The following is a 19,803-nucleotide window of genomic DNA, read 5'->3' as shown; positions in this document are numbered from 1 at the left end:
GAAAGAATGGATGAACCCAGACATGTCACACAGTATGGCTGATACGGAGTTAGAAGACCTACAGAGCTTCCACATACCAGCTATATGGTCCTCAACAATTTTTACTTCTTTGTACTATACTTTCTTCATCTGTGAAAGGAAGAGGTCGAACTTCATCTATAAAAAAATCTATGTAAGTTTTTCCAGGTGCATCATCCTATATTCTTGTTTAACTAGACTAGACATCTTCCCTGGCCCCCATCCTTCCTATCTTCGTATCTCTGCTCAGTCTCCTTCCATTGGATTCCCCATTCTCAATCCACACCAGAATTTTGCTTATCCTTAAAGGTCCATTTTAAGTGCCATTTTCTCCTTGAAACCTAACAAACTGTAAACTCTGTAAGAAGAGGGTGGAGTTTTTTTCTATTCTCAGCAGTTGGGACAATACCTCCCATATAGGTGATCAACAAAATGACTGATGAATCATGAGTGTATGAATGAGCAAATGAACAAAGGAAGCTTTTCCTGATTTCCCCCAATTGCTCAGGTAATATTCTGCCTTCAGACTCTTAAAACACTTGGCATCTTTTTGATACCTGTCATAGTTTACTCTGTGCTGTTATTAATTTACTTGCCTAATAAACTAAACTGCAAATTCCTTAAAATTAAGTACTAGCCTAATGAGTCCCATAAGCTCCCTCTACAACATCTACCATAGATCTTTCCCACAGTTTTATTTATTAAGTTCATCTGATATGTTAAACAATAAAGGATAATAGTGGAGAAAAAGGACTGTGATGGATAACATTCCAACTACCCTATAGTCATTGAGCACACACGTTGTGTGGATCCTGTCACTGTTAAACTCGAGCATTCAACCATAATTCAAAGATCTCATCACTACTCTCTCCACACTCTGCTTAATGAAACTATTACTACTTTCATAAGTAGAATAGCTACTCAATCTCCTATATCACTTACTACCTACCTTCTCTTGTAATATGCATAAAGCCAATCACACATCAATACTTTCACTTCACTAAACAGCTAAAGTGATGCTTCTGCTCATTTCAGACTTCTGTCCCATCCAGTTCCCTCCTCTACAAGGTATGAAACCATTTTTTTTAAAAGATCTTCCCATAAGCCTGCCTTAGTTCTGCTCCTGAAAGACAAAAAGGATCCCTTTTAAGTTCTTCCTTCCCCTTTTCTAAGAAGTAGCAACTCTCCAATTAATCTCAGTCTCTAACAACCTTAAATTTCTCTGCCATCAAGATTTCGACCCTCTTTTACTTCTACCTCCAAGCTTTTATTCTGCTTCCATGGAATCTTCCTGGCTGCACAATCGCTGGTCTCTTTCCATTCAATATGCTCTCACCATCACATACTTGGATCCAAAGTATCTATCTTACCCTTCCTAAAATGTTTATCAGTGGCTCCCTTTACACCACCCCAGACACACATCACATACTCGCACACAGAGCTCTGGATCCATGCGTCACTCTACCACCGACATACAAGTTCCTTACACCACTCTTAATGAATGCACACGACTCTCAGAATGGTATCTTCCGACTACACTAATTCTAACTCAGTTTCTTCTGGGGAACCCAACACCGTCCATAGTACCTCCCTCTTCCCTCACTTCCTCATCCATTCCCCCCTCTTTATGCTCCCACCCCCACCCCGCCAACTAACTACAGATGACATTTTTCCTCAGCACTTTCAACCCGAGAATAAAGAACAAACTCGGGTTCCCAGCGGTCTCCCTCTCCTCTAGACCTCCGTCCTCGCCCCCCTCCCCCAGGTGTGCAGACTTCCAGCTCGTCCTCTCCCCATGCATCGCCCCAACCAATCCCACACCACACAACGTTACCCCCCCCACCCGGATCAGACTCCACCCCCCCCCCCCCCCGGGGGCGCCGCCCCCCCCCCCCCCCCCCCCCCCCGCCAGCGAGCCTGCGACCCCCGGGGGCGCGCGCACATACACACACATTCTCACGCTTCCCTAACCTCCTTCCCGGCACCAGGACTAGCTGGCTACGCTGGAACTCAGCCCGGCCCGCGGGGGCTAGGCACCCGAGAGTGTGCCCGCCCCGCCCCCTCCCGCGGATCCCCTCGCAGCCCCCGCCTCCCCGCCGGGGAAGAAGAGGACACAGCAACTCCCCCGCCACCCCGACACACCACCTCTGTGTCTGCTGCTCCGTACCCCAACCCTCGACCAGCTCCCCCCACGTACAGGAGCGACCTCTGCACTCACCGGAGATACTGCGCGCTCTGCAGGCTCATCCTCCGCCGCCGCGTCTTCCCGCGAAGCCTCTATGGGTCTCTCAGGCTCCTCGAAGCGGCCCCGCGGCACCGCGGGTGCTGGCGGCCGCCGCCATCTTCCTTTCCTCCGGCTCCTCCTCGCTCGGCGGGGGGGTGGGGGTGAGTGAGGCGAGGGGGAGGGAGCGGGGAAAGCTGCTCTCGCTGCTGCTCTGGCCCGTGGGGCGCAGGGACACTCCGACCCGGGAGGGGGGAGGGGGAGGGAGAAGGGAAGGGGGCGGGGGGAAAGAGGAGGGAGAAGCAGAGGAAGGAAGTGGGGGTCCCTCTCGCGAGATTTCAGTGGCGCCCGTCCCTCCGGGTGACTTCTGCCTCTCTGTGGCGCTCCCTCTTGGGATCGGCTAGCTGTGAGGCGTCTGTGCCGCTGCTGAGCGGCCTGCTGGAGGCGTTTGGCGGCTTCCGGCCAATCCACCCCTCTACCGCGCGAGGGGGCAACCCCAGCCTCACCGGGAACATCGAGCCCAAATCAACCAGGAGTTACACTCAAAGTCTTCCCCCGTCTTTCCACTCCACCCGATTTCTCTCTTCCTTTTTCCACTCCTCCACTCTTCCCTACCGGAAACGCTGCCCCTTTCTCTTACAGTTCCGCCCGCCAGTCCCTCAACTCTAGTCTTCCCTCGCGCCCCAGAGAGTGATGCTAAGGACCCCCCCCCCTTTCTGGGGCCCCTCCTCCTGCACGCCTGGAGACTGTTGAAGGGGATGGGGTGGAGCCCAGGGAGGAAGAGAAAGGAAACCAATCGGATTGGATAAGCAGCTGCCATGGCAACTGGAGGCTGTGGTTGTATTGTCATAGTAACCAATGTGTGCGGACTGGGGGACCCTCCCTTGGCGAATGGATTCCCGGGAAAGCGCCCAGAGTTCCCCCTTGGCTTCCCTTCCGTCTAAAAGCCTCCCCCAGGTTGGGAATCCGAGTGCTCTCCTGGGCAGTGAAGTTCATTTCCTCTTCCCTTTCCCCTTCCCGCAACAATGGGGGACCCCGAGGCATTCACCGTGGGCTTTTCCACCCGCCTGCGGGCGGGAACCACCTCCAGTTTCCTCTCAGTGCGGGGCGTGGAGAGGGCCGGGCCTGCGAGGAAGACGCCGGGCCTGAAGGCTGGCGAGCTGCTGTCTGGAGCATGGAGGGCGAGGCGGCCGGGCGGGGTGGCGGCGGGAAGCTGTGAGGCTGGCGAGGGGTTTCCCCAGGACTGCCTCGGGCTCGGAGAGGCGGGATCCCGCCAGGACGGGGTCCCTGAGGGAGGAGAACGGCACACGACGACCCAGATTCCTCTCCTGCCGGGCAGGGACCTCAGACTTTTCCTGGCGGGTCGACCCCTTACCGAAATCCCCCAACTGCCGCCCGCACACGCCCTTGGCAGCGACCGAGCCACCTCCTGCTGCCGGGAGGCCGCCAGAGTAAGTGTGGGAACACATCCTAGGAGACTTGACAAGTGGTTTTCCAGCATTTAGAGCCAGGGACGTGGTGAGAACCCCACGACTGCCATCCGTCTCAGAGGCACCCCCCAGTGGGGGTCCCACTTGATTGTTAAAGGCCGACCTGAGTTCCTCCCTCTGCAGACTTCTCTGATGGGTCCAAGGTGTTTTAGAACTCTGTATCTTTTGGGTCTGAGAGGAAAACGTTGGGTAAAATACTATCGACAAGAACCTAGATACTGGCGCGAACTACCCATGAAAGGCACCTAGGAAAAGGATTTTCATTTTTAGAACAAATCTTTTTGAAAGTATTAGGTGTATTTTGTGTCAGGTTTGGGGCTAAAAACCAGAAATAAAGAATGGGGTCAATAATACTATGGAGTGTGAGAAGTAGCTGGAGAAATGGTCATTCTCATGGTCTAAAGGACTTGTTTGACATTTTACAAATTATATTTTCACTTTGTATTGTGGCGTCCATTACGTAGCAGTACCCAAGTGCTTTAGTAGATGTATAACTTAGAACCCACCCCCGGAATGCAGCCCTCACTAGATAGTTAATGCTGTTTCCACGCTAGGTAAAGAGGCACTTTTCAAGATCCTTCCCTGAGACCACACCTATAACAAGACTAGACCAATGTCTGTTTGGAACATCACGTATACGTTTGGAGGAAACGAAAGTACAGGCTACTCTGAAATAAATCCCAAGAATAGATTATCATTAACGAAACAGAACTTGAACTATGCCCTGCACCTCCTGCTGCCACAGCCTACTGTGATGGGTGAAGCGTGGGGATTGCAGCCGTACAATGACCCCTGTCATCCCTCGCTGCACCAACGCGCCACCCACTCACGGAAAAGAGAGCCACCTAGTGAAAGATTGTTCTTCATCCCTGGTGTAGGTACTTCTTTTCCTTCAACTCTAGAGCCCAAGGATGGAGATTACTACCACATATTACCTAAAATACCCTACCTCTCTTTCCTGAAATGTATTAGATCTTTAAAAAAGATTTTAGCCAGAATAAAAAATTTATGTTAGGTAAAATAATTACTCCCTTAGTAATCATCACAGTAACACCTTTTATGTCTGTGGCTTATAGCTCCAATAAACAGTATTTGAGCATATGTCATGACAGTCCTGACAAGGGATCTAGGAGAGTATTACTATCTTTTCATTTCAGAAATAAGGAAACTGGGATTAGAAAGATGAATCCTTTTGTTGTTTTTTCTATAAGCATTTACTAAACATTGTATTTCAGGCACTGTCCAGGTTACTATGGATACCATGGTGAAGACTACGTCCCTGTCTTGGAGAAACCCACCTTCTGGTAGAGATAGAGAGAGTGGAGAAGTGCTAAGAATGCAGTATGGTGGGTGCAGTAATTAAGGTAAGAACAAAGTATTTTAGGTACACAGAAATATAAATAACCTTTATATTTTATAGCAGTTTTCCTAAGAATTTTATAGAATTCTTCAATAGCTTTACAATGTCCCTACAAACTAGATAGAATAGTAACATCAATGTCAATCCTGAAACTAACTTTTGAAAATCAATAAAACTCAGAAAACCCGGAATTTACATATCGCTTAATGTCCATTTTCCAATTTCACCTCTTTCTACTGCCCCCCATCAAAAGAGTTGTAGAATATTGCATCCTTATGCAATAACTTTTATTCACTTTTTTCCCCTGCAGATATAAATTACATCTAAACCAAAAGAAATTAATAAGAAATTCTTACTTTGTCTAATCCTACCGGATTTTTTTTTTATTAACAATATAATGTATTATTTGTTTCAGGGGTACAGGTCGGTGATTCATCAGTCTTACACAATTCACAGTACTCACCATAGTACATACCCTCCCCAATATCCATCACCCAGCCACCCCATTCCTCCCACCCCCCACCACTCCAGCAACCCTCAGTTTGTTTCCTGAGATTAAGAATTCCTCATATCAGTGAGACCTTATGATACTTGTCTTTCTCTGATTGACTTATTTCGCTTAGCATAATACCCAATGGCAAGATTTCATTTTTTGATGGCTGCATAATATTCCATTATATATATACACACACACACACACACACACACCACATCTTCTTTACCCATTCATCTGTTGATGGACATCTAGGTTCTTTCCATAGTTTGGGTATTGTGGACATTGCTGCTGTAAACATCGGGGTGCATGTGCCCCTTCAGATCACTACATTTGTATCTTTGGGGTAAATATCCAGTAGTGCAATTGCTGGGTCGTAGGGTAGCTCTATTTGCAACTTTTTGAGGGACCTCCATACTGTTTTCCAAAGTGGCTGCACCAGCCTGCATTCCTACCAACAGTGTAGGAGGGTTCCCCTTTCTCTGCATCCTCGCCAACATCTGCCGTTGCCTGACTTGTTAATTTTAGCCATTCTGACTGGTGTGAGGTGGTATCTCATTGAGGTTTTGATTTGTATTTCCCTGATGCCAAGTGATGTTGAGCTCTTTTTCATGTGTCTGTTGGCCATTTGGATGTCTTCTCTGCAGAAATGTCTGTTCATGTCTTCTGCCCGTTTCTTGATTGGATTGTTTGTTCTTTGGGTGTGGAGTTTGATAAGTTCTTTATAGGTTTTGGATACTAGCCCTTTATCTGATAGGTCATTTGCAAATATCTTCTCCCATTCTGTCAGTTGTCTTTTGGTTTTGTTGACTGTTTCCTTTGCTCTGCAAAAGCTTTTTATCTTGATGAAGTCCCAATAGTTCATTTTTAACCCTACCTGATTTTAAGGGTTTTTTTGTTTGTGCCTAAGTGATTTTGTGGAAAGATCATAAGCTAGCAGACCTGAGTGTGCATTCCAGCTCTGCCCTCCCAGTCTCTAACCTTCAGTTTCTTCCTTGACCAATATGGAAACATTACCTGTTACAGGATTCCTGTGAACTTTAATGATGATGTATGTGACTAAGTATAAATGACATATAACACTGGCACTTGATAAATGTTAATTTTCTTTTTGTCCTCTTACTCTTTTATATCAAGCTAAAAGGAATAGAACTACTACAGCATAAAATTATTGTTTTTAAATGGTAGCTTATCCACTCTTTGTAATACTCATAGGTCTGACCACACACCCAAATCTATTCTTATTCAGTGCTAGAAGATAGATTTCTTTATCCCTGACTCTGATCACAGAAAAGAATACAATATCAGGGAGGCACCTGGGTGGCTCAGTGGGTTAAGTGTCTGCCTTCGGTTCAGGTCATGGTCCCAGGGTCCTAGGATTGAGCCCCACATTGGAAGCCTGCTTTTCCCTCTCCCTCTGCCACTTCCCCTGCTTGTGCACTCACATGCTCTCTCTCTCTCTCTCTGTCAAATAAAATCTTTAACAACAACAACAAAAACAAAAAATACAATATCAGGACGTTTTGAGTCAGATTCTGGAGAGTTGAAACTTTTAAAAAACTTTTTATCACTAAAAATAGCCTAATATGGGGTGCCTGGGTGGCTCATTTGGTTAGGTGTCTGCCTTCGGCTCAGGTCATGATCCCGGAGTCCTGGGATCGAGCCAGGCATTGGGCTCTCTGCTCCCCAGGGAGCCTGCTTCTCCCTCTCCCACTCATCCTGCTTGTTCTCCCTCTCTCTCTCTCATTCGGTCAAATAAATAAATAAAATCTTTTTTTTTTTCTTAAAGATTTTATTTATTTATTTGAGAGAGAGAATGAGAGACAGAGAGCACGAGAGGGAAGAGGGTCAGAGGAGAAGTAGACCCCCCACTGAGCAGGGAGCCCGATGTGGGACTCGATCCCAGGACTCCAGGATCATGACCTGAGCCGAAGGCAGTCGCTTAACCAACTGAGCCACCCAGGCGCCCCTAACTAAAATCTTTAAAAAAAATTAGCCTAATATAGCTGCATTTTGGCCCAAGTAAACAGTGTCCAGTTTTCAACCAGACAGTAACTACTTGCTGACAAGCTACTCTTAACATTCCTACCAAATTTACCCAGAGCTTTGGTAACCTGGTAATTAATACATAGGAAGCCTCCTCCCTTTTTTATGATAACAGACATCTTACCTGACCCATGAAACCATAACAAGCACTAATTTATTTTAATATTTAGCCTACATATTCTGAATGATTGCAAATCACGTACACAATTAGGTATTTACTACATGTGTTTCTATTTTGATGAGTAGAATGTATTCAAGTATACAATGTGTGTGAAGCCGGTCCATGCTATCTTCAGTACCACACCTCAGGTCATGGAGCTAGATGATTCAACCAAAAGAACGATTCATTCTCTTCAAATAGTGAGTCATATACAAATTGACATTTAGACTCAGGTCTCCTGTTGCTCAAGATTTCTTAGGCCGAGGGTCAGCAGCCTTTCTCAAGCAGTTTGCCAAGTATATATTCATTCACTCCTGAGCAGGAGTCACTGAGCCTGAAGAACAGTTAGGAAGCCTTGCAGCCCAAGATCCTAGAGAAGAAACTTGTGGTTTTGGAGGCAGTGAGGTAACAGAGAATGGTAGTCAGAGCTCATTCTCCTTCTCCATTCTCCTAATATTTACTAAGGGAAACCTTATTAATCTTCAAGAACTTCTCCCAATTCCCAATTAGAAAATACCTCTGGGTATTTTAAAATCTTATCTGCTAATTTAAGGGACACAGACCTTCTGGAGAAGACAAGAAATGCTCATAGGGAAAACTGAAGAGTATTTAAAATAAAAAAAAGAAAATTAAAACATTAGCCTCTTAACAGTATATTGTCCAAGGGCCTTATAACACTGTTTGTGTTCTCTTTACTACTCCAAGGACAATACTTCTGATGCCATCTTGGTGTCCCTATTGTGAAATCAGTATGTTTCATCTCAAAATCTGTTGTATTACCCAGAAGCTGCCATTTTTTTTCTTAAAATGTCCAACTAAAAGAAAAAAAAATCTTTTAATATTTTAGAGTCTGCACTTTCCTAATTTCTATAAGGTAGACTATTTTTGAGAACAGAGAATGTGATATGATATTCTTGGTCATCTGCTCTTCTTCCAAACCCTGGGAAATCACATGTGCGCGCACACACACGCACATGCACACCTTCTTCCTCTTCCTGTCTTTATTATTTTACCACCTCTATTTGCAATTCAAGTTAAGATATGATACAGATGTAAAGCAAAGAACTCAGGATGTAAGTCTGTCACTTCAATATATACTAAGGATACATACCCAAGGACTGTTCTGCTTTGTTTAACTATTCTAAGGTCTTTTCCATTCTCAGAAAAATTATATGTATCAGAAATCTAGATAGTTTGTTTTTTTGAATACAAAAATATATTAAGAAGAATAAAAATTCTTGGGGCGCCTGGGTGGCTCAGTTGGTTAAGCAACTGCCTTCGGCTCAGGTCATGATCCTGGGGTCCCGGGATCGAGTCCCACATCGGGCTCCCTGCTCGGCAGGGAGTCTGCTTCTCCCTCTGACCCTCCTTTCTCTCATGCTCTCTGTCTCATTCTCTCTCTCTCAAAAAATTAAATAAAATCTTTAAAAAAATAAAAATTAAAAAAATAAAAAGTCTTAATATCATTGGATTACTAAATATAAGAGCACATTCCAGAACAAATTAAATAGTAAGTTAATGTATTTTTGTATTCTACATTTTAGTCATATTAAGCTTTCTAAAAACTTTTATTTCTCGGCTGAATTTCTCCATTAGTTTTTCATTACCCTTAGAATAAATTTTCCAATCCTTAAGATGACCTGTGTGATCTGGTCCTTGCCTGTCTTTTCTCCAACATTTCCTACATCACCACTCTTGTCACACTGACCTCCTCTTGGGTCCTTCAGTAGGTAGCCTTCTTTTCTACACAGAGACTTGACACAAGCTGTTCCCTTATTTCTCCTGGACCACTCTTCTCCTTCTCATGTTTTCAAGCCTAAACTTGAACTTCTTTGGAAAAATCATCTCTACCCACGCCCACCCCCAATCAGGCTGGATTAGCTACATCTATTACATATTCCCCCAGTACCCTTCCCTTCTTCATGGCATTTGTCGTATTCATAATTCTTTTTGTTCAATGTCTGTTACCTCCAATTGGCTGTAAGCTCTGTAAGGGCAGACACAGGTACTGTTTTGCTCACTTCCCTAATAGGGTGCCTGAGACAAGGGGTGCTCAATAAATGCTTGTTGAATCAATCTTAGGGAAAAAAGATAGAAATAAAAAATAGAAAAATAGAAATTTGGACCCTGACTTATGTTGTTCCTAACTATGGAACATAAAAGTAATCCCTAAGCAATAAGAAAAGAACTTCACTGGGCCTTCAACCCATCTGGGGAATTGAAATCTGCTGTGATATTTAACAAGATGAAAGTTTTAATTAAATGAAATTTACTTAGGCAATGAGTAAAGAGCATACTTACACGATTATGGATAACTCATCAATTATCTCACAGCAAAGTCTCATACTTCAATGTAGGAAAAAAGTCTTCAATATCCAAATCATTTTTATTTAACTTTTATATTTTCTGATTTGAGAATAGGGAAAGTAGTCAACCCTGTTATTGTGTGGCAAAATAAAAAAACACTGCTGTATGGCAAGAGAGAAAAGAAGCTATTAGCCAGTTGGTAAATAAGATAGAAAAATTAGATTTAAAAATTCAGAAAGAAAATGGAATCAGAGTATAGAATGGAAAACTCAGTGATCTTTGTATCTCTCACCAGAAAAGTGTCTATAAATTTCTGGCATTATTACTGGGTTTTTTTTTCCTCCTGTGATGGGATAGGGCTAAATAAATTGAGTATAATTACTCAATTATTATACTCCACACGCAGTTTCACAGTAAATGGTACATTTAAACTGTTTCTGGAGGCAGATTCTCCAAGTTCAGTTAGAGAGTGTATGTATCCTACCTAGCAGTACTAGGCACTTTGTAGGCACTCAACAGGTGGTGCTGCTGTTATTATGCATAGGGGGTGGATCAGAGCTTCACTCACTCAACTTCGTACTCTAATTAATGTAGGTTAGACTTGTTTTTTAAAAAAACAAACACAAATGTAGAATCACATTTGTAGAGAGAAACGTACTAGCACACTGCCTCTAAATCATATGACCAGTTGTATCATATGACCAAGTATAAATTGCCAGCAGGGAAAACAGCTTTCATCTACTTACAGAGGATGTCTCAGTTCATTAGCAGTTTTGTGTTGGAATGAGATGAGATCCAAGATCTGTCAAAGCTGAAGAGGATAAGGAGGCTCATAAGGAGCAAAACCAACTGCTTGTGCTTTCCCCTGCCCTCTTTCAAACTGACATCTCTGGAAAGGCTCTCTGGCGCACTCTCTCACTCTCTCAACCATTGGCTGTAAGCTTTCTGTTGTACACATCCCCTCCCCCAAGTGATCCAGTCCTTTGTCCAAGAGAACATGCATTGTTTTAGTTAACAGTGTTCATGTGGTGGGATCAAGCCTATAGTGCAGCCAAATATTAGTATGCCAATATTTCCAAAATGTAGGCAGCAGTGGCCTAGATGTACAGGAGGTTATTAGCTGTAGAAAGAAGTCGAAATTAATTTTCTATAAGTATTTGTGGGACAGCCAAATTTTAGCATTAAAGCAAATTAGGAATCTTAGGTAGAGTTATGAGTTTAGGGTCTATGAGGAATATTCAACTGATGATCAGTTCTTATCTTTCACTGCCCTTGCAAGACAAACCTGAATTTAAACCAGTACTTTACTTCTGGAAACCTTAATCTGGATATATCCTGATACTAAGGCAAAAGCTTGATAAGTTATGGCTCCTCTAGAATTTTAGTATTTAGTTATTTATTCTTTCATTCATTTAATCTTCAAAAACATATTGAGGGGCCTCGTAGGTGGCTCAGTCGCTTAAGCGTCTGCCTTCAGCTCAGGTCATGATCTCAGGGTCCTGGAATCGAGCCCAGTGTCAGGCTCCCTGTTCAGCAGGGTGTCTGCTCCTCCCTCTGCTTCTCCCTCTGCCTGCAGCTCCCCCTGCTTGTGTGCTGTCTCTCTCTCCCTTTCTCTCAAATAAGAAAAAACAAACAAACAAACACCATATTGAGAATTTTCTGTGTTGGGTCATATGCTTATCACTGGGGTAGAGATGGTGAACAATACAGTCTTGCTGTCAGAGTTTAAAGGACAATTAAGGAAAGGGGCAGTTATATTACAGAATAATAATCTGTGGTAGAGGTCTTTGGAACCATTCTACCATGAGATCAAGTGCAGGCATCCAATCAGATAATCCACTTAAGTGTCCCAGTCAACTACAAAGTCCCTCAGAATGAGATTTTGCAGAGTTTACTGTTTAAAATTCCGTTACTTAGCAGGAAAAGTAATATATACAGTTCACCTGTCCAGAAAAGTGATGGAAAGCTATAGCCAAAAGCATTTTAGACGAAAATATACCTGAAAGATATAAAACAGTGTACATGAAGTATAACCACAAAATAGAATTGCATAGAAAAATGGTCAGAAATACAGTAAAATTCTAATAGCAATTATTTTTGTGAGGCGAACTATTTATGGGTGGCTTTTATTTCTTGTATTTTTCAACATCTCCCACCAACCAAAGAGTAAAGTAGATTAGATTGGGTGGCTGTTGTTGCAGTTATTGTTAGGAGTTTCATTTTTCATCGTTGTTTTTAAAGAACGACCAAGCTATCCACCACATTACAGGAGTTTAAAAGTAACATTGGAAATTGAAAAAGAGTTAGATGAAAGGATAAATGTAATAGCTCTCACATCCTGGTGATTGGAAAAGAGATCTTATCATCCGCAATTCCTTAGGCATTTCCTAGGGCTCGCCTTAATGTGCTATCAGGCGCTGATACTTTCATACAAACAAAAACTGTTGGGGGCGGTCGTCTTTGAATGTGTCATCACTGACCCCCTTCAGTAACTTTGGGTCTGGTGGGAACCATCTCTGCCTGAGAAAGATGGAATGCCCTAGATGGGATACACAAAAGAATCACTTTAAGTAATAAAAATCCAAAATTAAACCTATACTTAACCCTCCTGCCTTCTTTTACCTTTAGATTACTCTTCTCTTCCCTCCACTTTAGGTCACACCTCTGACCCCTCCCAGTTATGTAACCACCGCATTTCCTCATTTCTCTGGAATGTCACCAGTCAGGAATCTCAGCATTTGTGCGCTTTTTTTTCCCCCTCCTCTATTCAGGGGTGAGAAAGAAAAAGAGAGGCTGGAAAACTGAATTGAGAAAGAAGCAAGAGTAGGGAAAGAGGAAAAAAAAAAAGAAGACCATAACGTCTGGAGGAAGAGGAAGAAATTGATGGATGAGCAAAGAAGTACACAGCCTAGTGGTAGTAATAGGTCTTAGACACCTTCCTATTAGAATCTACTTTCCATGAGAGATATTAAGAAGAGATTAGATCCGCAGTCTGTCTTAAAAACAGGAAAGGGACTTGGTGACCTCTAGAATATACTTACAGACTCAACAATCTCTATCTTCTGAGTGGGACATGACTGGTCTTGCTGCCTATAACCTGTGACAGTTGGACATGATTCCATAAAATGATCCAAGTCAAGGAGGGTGGTATACACCTTAAGAAATCGTGTACTGTCATTTTAAAGACTGATAATCTCCAAAACAAAAAGTATCGTCTGAATTTGGCCTGTCAGTACCAGTTGGAGTATCACCCAACTCGAAAACACCATCTAAAACAAAACAATACAGGGGCACCTGGGTGGCATGTGACTCTTGATTTTGGCTCAGGTCGTGATCTCAGGGTCATGAGATCGAGCCCTGCATCAGGCTCTATGCTCAGCATGGAGTCTGCTTGAGATTCTCTCTCTCCCTCTCCCTCTGTCCCTCTCCCCCATGAGCACATGCTCTCTCTCTCTCTCAAATAAATAAATAAAATCTTTTAGAAAATAATAAATTTTAAAATATTAAAATAAATAAAACAATACAAAACATTAGAGTTCAGACAGTTGTTAAACTACTATATACTCTGCAGAAATTCCTTTTTTACCTCTCAGGTAACTGAGATCACAAGTAACTTTTTTTTTTTTTTATTCTTTCAAACTTTATGTTCCATTGGGCAATATGAATCATGTTTTCTTTACTGAAACTATTTTTTTTACCTCGAATCTAATGATTTTTTTTTTTTAATTTTACTACCTAACCTCATCTTTGATTCATTGTATCACTACGGCTCTAGTGATACCTAATAATGATTGGCTATAAGCATTCCTTAAATGGAAATACAATAACAAGACTTGGCCACTTATTGGATGTGAGGGAGGGAGGGGGAGAAATCAAGGAGACTCCCAGGTTTCTGCTTGGGAAACTGAGTGGAAATAGAAAACATAAGAAATCAGTTGGAGAGATGGATGGATGTCAAGATAAGAATTTGTTTTAGACAGTTGAACTTCATTTGTCTGGGGTTGAAAAAGTCTTGTTTATCTGGAGAACTTAGAAGAAATCTGAGCTAGTTGTAGATTAAGAGTCCTCAGCATGCAAATGGTAATTGAAGTTACTTGAGGGCTTTCAAAAAGCTTGCCTATGAAAATGAGAGAGCTAGGAGAGGTTTTGTCTTATAAAGAGGTGAAAGACTTCAGCAAGAAAGGATCCAGGATAGAAAACTAAGAGATAAGAGAGGCCAAGTAGACAGGAGCATGGCTTCTGAAGAAATTGGAGAAGATAGATTTTCAGGACACAAGGGCAGAAAGGGGAAATTTCTTTTCTGGTAGAATAATAATGAGATTGTAATTGTGGTGTTTCCCTCCCACTACTCTCACCCCTATCTCTTTTATGTCATGCCCCTATAGATTTCAAAACTTCAGGTTACAAAATCACATAGACTGAAGAATCCAGGACAAAAACTGATGATTTAAGACTAAGGCTCTCAGCACCAGAATATATATAAAAAAAAAATTCCTCTAATTGCATACAGAAAATCAGAGAGAAGAACAAAAAACAAGGAGACTTTGTACTCTGCCTCCCATCTGAAACCAGAAGCCCTGAGGAGATTTATAGATATTCTAAATCATTTTCTGGTGTTTGAGAATAGAATAAAAACCTCAATCCCCATTACTATATAAAGCCAAAGAAAGTAGCAAGACCACAATGGCACAGGAAAATAGTTAAAATAGTATTGTGAGCTCATGCTTTGAATTTCTACATCTTCTCCAAAAACTTCAATCATAAAAACATTTTATCTTAAATTAAAAGACATCTCTGGGTTCATTAACAAGATAATTATCTCTGGACATCAGGATTAAATGAGCAACACAACTGGGTTAGTGAGGATAGAGCTGTGGCTTTGATGTGGGTCTGAAAGCAGGTAGAAGTTGGCTAGGACTTTGAATCCTTCAGAGTAATGGAGAGCAATGGCACCCCATACAGAGTATGCCCCTTTAAGTCAGACTCACAGTGAAACTGGGATTTGGGAAAAGCTATGACTTGCACCCTGAGCTAGAGTTTAAAAAACAAAATGAACAAATGAATAAACATACCACCTGCTGCTACTGGAAGGAAGCAGAGAAATCAAGACTTGTGCCAGTCTTCCTTATTCTTAAATTATAGCTTAGCTAGGTATAGAAATCTATGATGCCAGTTATTTTCCCCTCAATGCTTTGGAGATATTACCACAGTGGCCTCTGGTATTTGTTGTTATTGATGAGAATTCTGGCATCTAACTGTCATTCTTTTATGGGTAATCTATATTTTCTCTTTGGTGGCTTTTGAAATTTTCTCTTTATCCTCAGTGTTAGGCATCTTCACTATAGCTCATCTAGGTATGAATTTTATTTTCATTGTTTTGCACCTAATATGTGCTTTCATTTCAAGAACTTTCAAAAATTCGCAGTATAATCTCCCCAAATATTACTTCCACCATTCCTTTTATTCTCTCTTTCTGACATTGCTAATTAGGTGCATCCTTAATGTATTCTGTCTACGTGTTGCTGTGTAACAAATCACTCAAAAACATAGTGGCATGAAACGTTAACCATTTTATTATACTTAGAGGTTTTGTATGATAGGAATTCAGGGATCGCTTGACTTGGCTTCATGATATTCAGGGTGTCAGGTGAAAATATTTGAACAGCTGGTAGTCATGTGAATAACTAGGGTTTTTTGGTTTTGGTTTTTTTTTTCACTCCTATGTTGAGGCTACAGAGACAAAGGCTGGACTCTACTGGAACTGTAGGTTGGAGTACCTACACATGACTTCTCTGTGTGGTTTAGGTTTCCTCATATCATAGTAGCCATCTTTAATCTGTGTGAAAAATGAATATATGTTTATGCTTGTAAACATAGAATATATGTTTATGTTTGTAAACATAGAATATCATGGAAGGATATTTAAGAAATCAGTAATAGTGATTGCCCTTGGAGAAGAAAATGGGATCACTGAGGGACAGAAAAAGGACAGAAACATAGTTCTAATAATATACTCTTTTGTGCCCTTTGCATTTTATATCATGTGAATGCATTATCTATTAAAAATTAAAAACAAAAAATCCCCAGCCTTGCAGATAGCCATTTATTTATTCATTAAATGTAAATAGACACTCCCCCATGCTTGATGTTACATATGAAACACTGCACCAGCAATTCTAGGACTATTGAAAAGAAATACACCACACAGTCAAGCATGGCTTCTTCATTTTTTTTTTTTAAGTAGGCTCCACAACCAGCACAGAGTCTAATGCAGGGTCTGAACTCAGGACTCTGAGATGAAGACCTGAGCTGAGATCAAGAGTCAGACAGTTAATCAACTGAGCCACCCAGGCATGACTCCTTCCAGTAGAGCATCATCCTACAGATTGAATCCCCTTCATGTAAAGACAAGCAGTGACTCTCAAGCGGTACAATCTATGGATCATTAAAGATCCATCTAACTCAAAACATTTCCTCCTGCTAACTTGCTCCAATTCTGAAAACTCCTACCTTGAACTTTCTTTTTTAGGGTAAAGGCATATTTTCAGCAAGCCCCTGTTATGCTGCACATATGTAACCTGGCTAACCTGGTAACAAGATGGGTTTATTAACAGGTTCTCTTTAGCAGAAAATTAACTGAGGAATAAGGTTGGTTTTGGTGGGAGGAAATTAAAAAACTCTGATGCTTGCAACCATGCAAAGGATCACACCCTTGAGATTTGCCACATGAGAGTTCCTGCGTAGTAACAGGCATAATGAAAGAACTGAGCATTTGGGAGAAATTGAGAAAAGCATGCAGCTTTATGGAGTGCCAAATACAAACCTCACCTAGTTTTCGTGAAACAATGTCTGGCTATATAATAGGGTGAAGCCCTACTTGGAAATTACAGGAAGGTCAAAAGTCATAGTAATTGAGTATAGGTTGACAATAGACATAACCTCAGTATTTTTTTTAAGCTGTAAGAGTAATATAACCTGTTATAAAATGGTTTCATATACATCATCTACCCCAATATTAATCAATGTATGTCTTGAATAATGCTAGCCTCTTTGGATCTTTATAGATGTTGTTAACATAATGTATTTCATGATTAAATAAGTTTTAGCAACAGTAGTTTAAGCAGGATTTTTTTTTTCTCTTGGTGAGACTTCTCAGAGTCTATAACATGCAAGTATATAGTTCTTCCAAAGAAAAAAAAATATTATGCAATGTGCTCAAAATTATCTTCCCACAAAACCCTTTTTTAAAATCACAGCACCCGTTATGGACTAATGTTATATAGGACACTTGGGAAGAGCTGATCCTTTCTACTTTTCTCCTGGTCTTTGTTTCTATCCTGCTAATCACCTCATTATTGTCTAACCTTACCCTCTCCTGAATCATTACACATCCTCCATTATGATGTTCATACTTGGAAAATGGTGATGACATCAAAAGTAATGATGACCTTCATGCAAGGTCTTCCTTACCACTTGTTACCATATCCCTGGCATGAGTACCAGCAGGAGGCTCTGCATTTTCTGAAGCAATTGCAATCTGTAGCAAGACTCAGAGAGATCCGTGCCAAATAGGAGCAGACCTGAATGCAGCATCTCCCTGTCAGTGTAATCCTGTCTTTCAGGTGTCATGATGCTGTGTGTAATCTGGTCTTGCCTTCTCTTAGGCCTCAAAAATTGGGTCTAGGGCTTGGCCTTATGCCTCCCTGAAGCAATAATAGTGGCTTTTCTACCTTCCCATGTTTGATTCTGCTAAATTCCAAATTCTTTAAAGCTAAAATTAAATTTCATTAGAGTTAGAAACCAGGCCATTAGAATGCTACCCATCTTTGGCCAACATATTCTCCAAGGACAGTAGGTAGCAGTAGATTGTGGCACCACTGATTATGTTTCTCAAGACAGTCTGATTATATATTAGTAAAACCAAACTAGGGCTTACTCCAGCTGTAATGTTCATCTGAACATCTCATCTCATTCAAAAGAATAATCATAAATCCATCTTTAAAGAGCTTTGAAAGATCATTTATCTTCACTGAAGTCTTGAAGAAGTAGCAAAGTAGTGAATCACACCACATAACTAGAACTTAGTTAAAATCCTTATTTATTTCCTCAAAGCCCCATAGCACAAAGTGGCTGCTGTCCGAATAGCCCTTCTTTGCTTTTCAATCACTCCCTCATCTCTCACTACCCTATTTCCTCTGTCCCCTACCTCTTCCTTCCATAGCTTCTCCACTGTGAGTGATTTCTTATCTTTTTAAAAATTAATGTACATCTCTTTAGCTTCTCCAGTTCTTTCTATTCCCTTATCACCCTTTTCCCCCATTACTTTCCCCCACTTACCCCATCAACTCAACAAGAAAGCTGGGAGAGAACAAGTGGAGGGAATATTCTTACATGTTACACTCTTTCTCTGGTATATACATATATAATATATAATATGTAACACATATGTATATCATGTATATGATATGTTATATAATATGTCCAGCAAGGCCTCAGTGTAACAGTCATTGCCCATTACAGTCTGTCCTGTAAAATTGTTAGATTAATGCACCAGCCGGGTATTTTTTTCTGAATTCCAATAACTAGTTCTCTTGAAAGTTCATGCCCTTTACTCAGTTCCATAGCATAACAAATGGTGTTCTAGGAAGTTCTCAAAAAATTGTGTAACTTGTGTAATTGTGTAATTGAGCTGTGTGAGATTAAAACAAATGGACAAAATATCCAGGTATTGGTCATTCATATGAGTAAAGCTGCCTATCTATCACCCTCTGCTCAGACGGTCTGAGCTCACACGGGAAGACTCTTTTATGTCTTACTTGTGCTAAGCGAGATAAGGAAACCATTGAGTAGGAACTGGGTCATCTGCCTCCCACTGCTTATCACAGTCATCAGAGCAGATTTCTTAGCTTAGAGTTTCGTGTCTTTTAAATGGATTCTGTGTTCTCTTTTCTTCTCTACAAACCAGGACTTTGCTAATCATCTCACCTTCAAGCAAGTTTATACTTCGTGTGTGTGTAGGTTTGTGTGATATTTCTCAGCTTATTTTTTGACTTGCATATCTAATCATTTACTGGACAAATACTTCATATGTAAACTATACAAAAACACATATCCAGGCTGAGTTTAAGATTTTAGAATCAGAAGAATTTCAGAGAAACTGAACTTGAAAAAGAATAGAAAATGTCAACATATATCCCCCAGTCCTCCTGCTGCTTGATCTTGGTCAGAGTGAAATCAGGATTCAGTGGTGAAGACCACATCCTGTTACCATGGAAATTATTGTACTGTCACAAATTTAGTACTATGACTTCATGGTAGAGAGGAACAGATGGTCTGGAAAAGAATGGAGGCCTAGGGTTAGCAAAATTGTTTGGTGAATAAGCCATCTTAGATCCCTTCTGGAAGTAGGTAAGAACATAAATAATAAGCAACAACTACTTCACTGGAGCTTTACAAAAGCCACGAAGCAAGGAGTTTAGCTAGGGTAAAACTACAAAGGTCTTTTCCAATGAGAGAAAAACAAGCATTTTACTGTAGGATGAAGCATAGGTAGGAATACAATACAGCCTACAATAAGTCCATATTCCAAAGCTACCCTTTTACTCTTCACCAGTCTCTCACCTGACCACTGTTGAAGTAATATCTAGAGCCCTCAGGACCAGCAGTAAAGCCCACATTTGCCACACTTTCACACTGTCCCATTTTTAG

At 41.4% G+C, this 19,803-nt stretch overlaps 2 protein-coding genes across 5 annotated transcripts in view; one reads left to right on the top strand and one right to left on the bottom strand.

Moving 5' to 3' along the window:
- The window catches only part of SMG7 (SMG7 nonsense mediated mRNA decay factor), a 90,913-nt gene extending 88,457 nt beyond the window's left edge, over positions 1-2,456 (bottom strand). The window contains exon 1 of one of the 2 annotated variants that reach the window (XM_035010615.1): positions 2,237-2,456. Coding sequence is in view for 1 of the 2 variants with exons in the window: in XM_035010616.1 (XP_034866507.1) it covers positions 2,237-2,265 (29 nt within the window). In the remaining variant the exon portion in view is untranslated. The remainder of the gene's footprint in view (positions 1-2,236) is intronic. The other variant, XM_035010616.1, reaches the window with a different exon arrangement.
- The window catches only part of NMNAT2 (nicotinamide nucleotide adenylyltransferase 2), a 185,329-nt gene continuing 167,851 nt past the window's right edge, over positions 2,326-19,803 (top strand). Inside the window, exons 1-3 of one of the 3 annotated variants that reach the window (XM_035010623.1) lie at positions 3,141-3,196; positions 3,579-3,690; positions 4,965-5,093. The gene's annotated coding sequence lies outside the window, so the exon portion shown is untranslated. Of the gene's footprint in view, positions 2,404-3,130; positions 3,691-4,964; positions 5,094-19,803 lie in introns of those variants that run through there. The other 2 variants (XM_035010624.1, XM_035010625.1) reach the window with 2 other exon arrangements.

The sequence above is a fragment of the Mirounga leonina genome, unplaced genomic scaffold (genome assembly GCF_011800145.1).
Source record: "Mirounga leonina isolate KUSES-001 unplaced genomic scaffold, KU_Mleo_1.0 Mir_154, whole genome shotgun sequence".
Taxonomy (NCBI): domain Eukaryota; kingdom Metazoa; phylum Chordata; class Mammalia; order Carnivora; family Phocidae; genus Mirounga; species Mirounga leonina.
The sequence above is the reverse complement of the archived record's forward strand: the minus strand, read 5'-3'. Positions and strand labels throughout refer to the sequence as shown.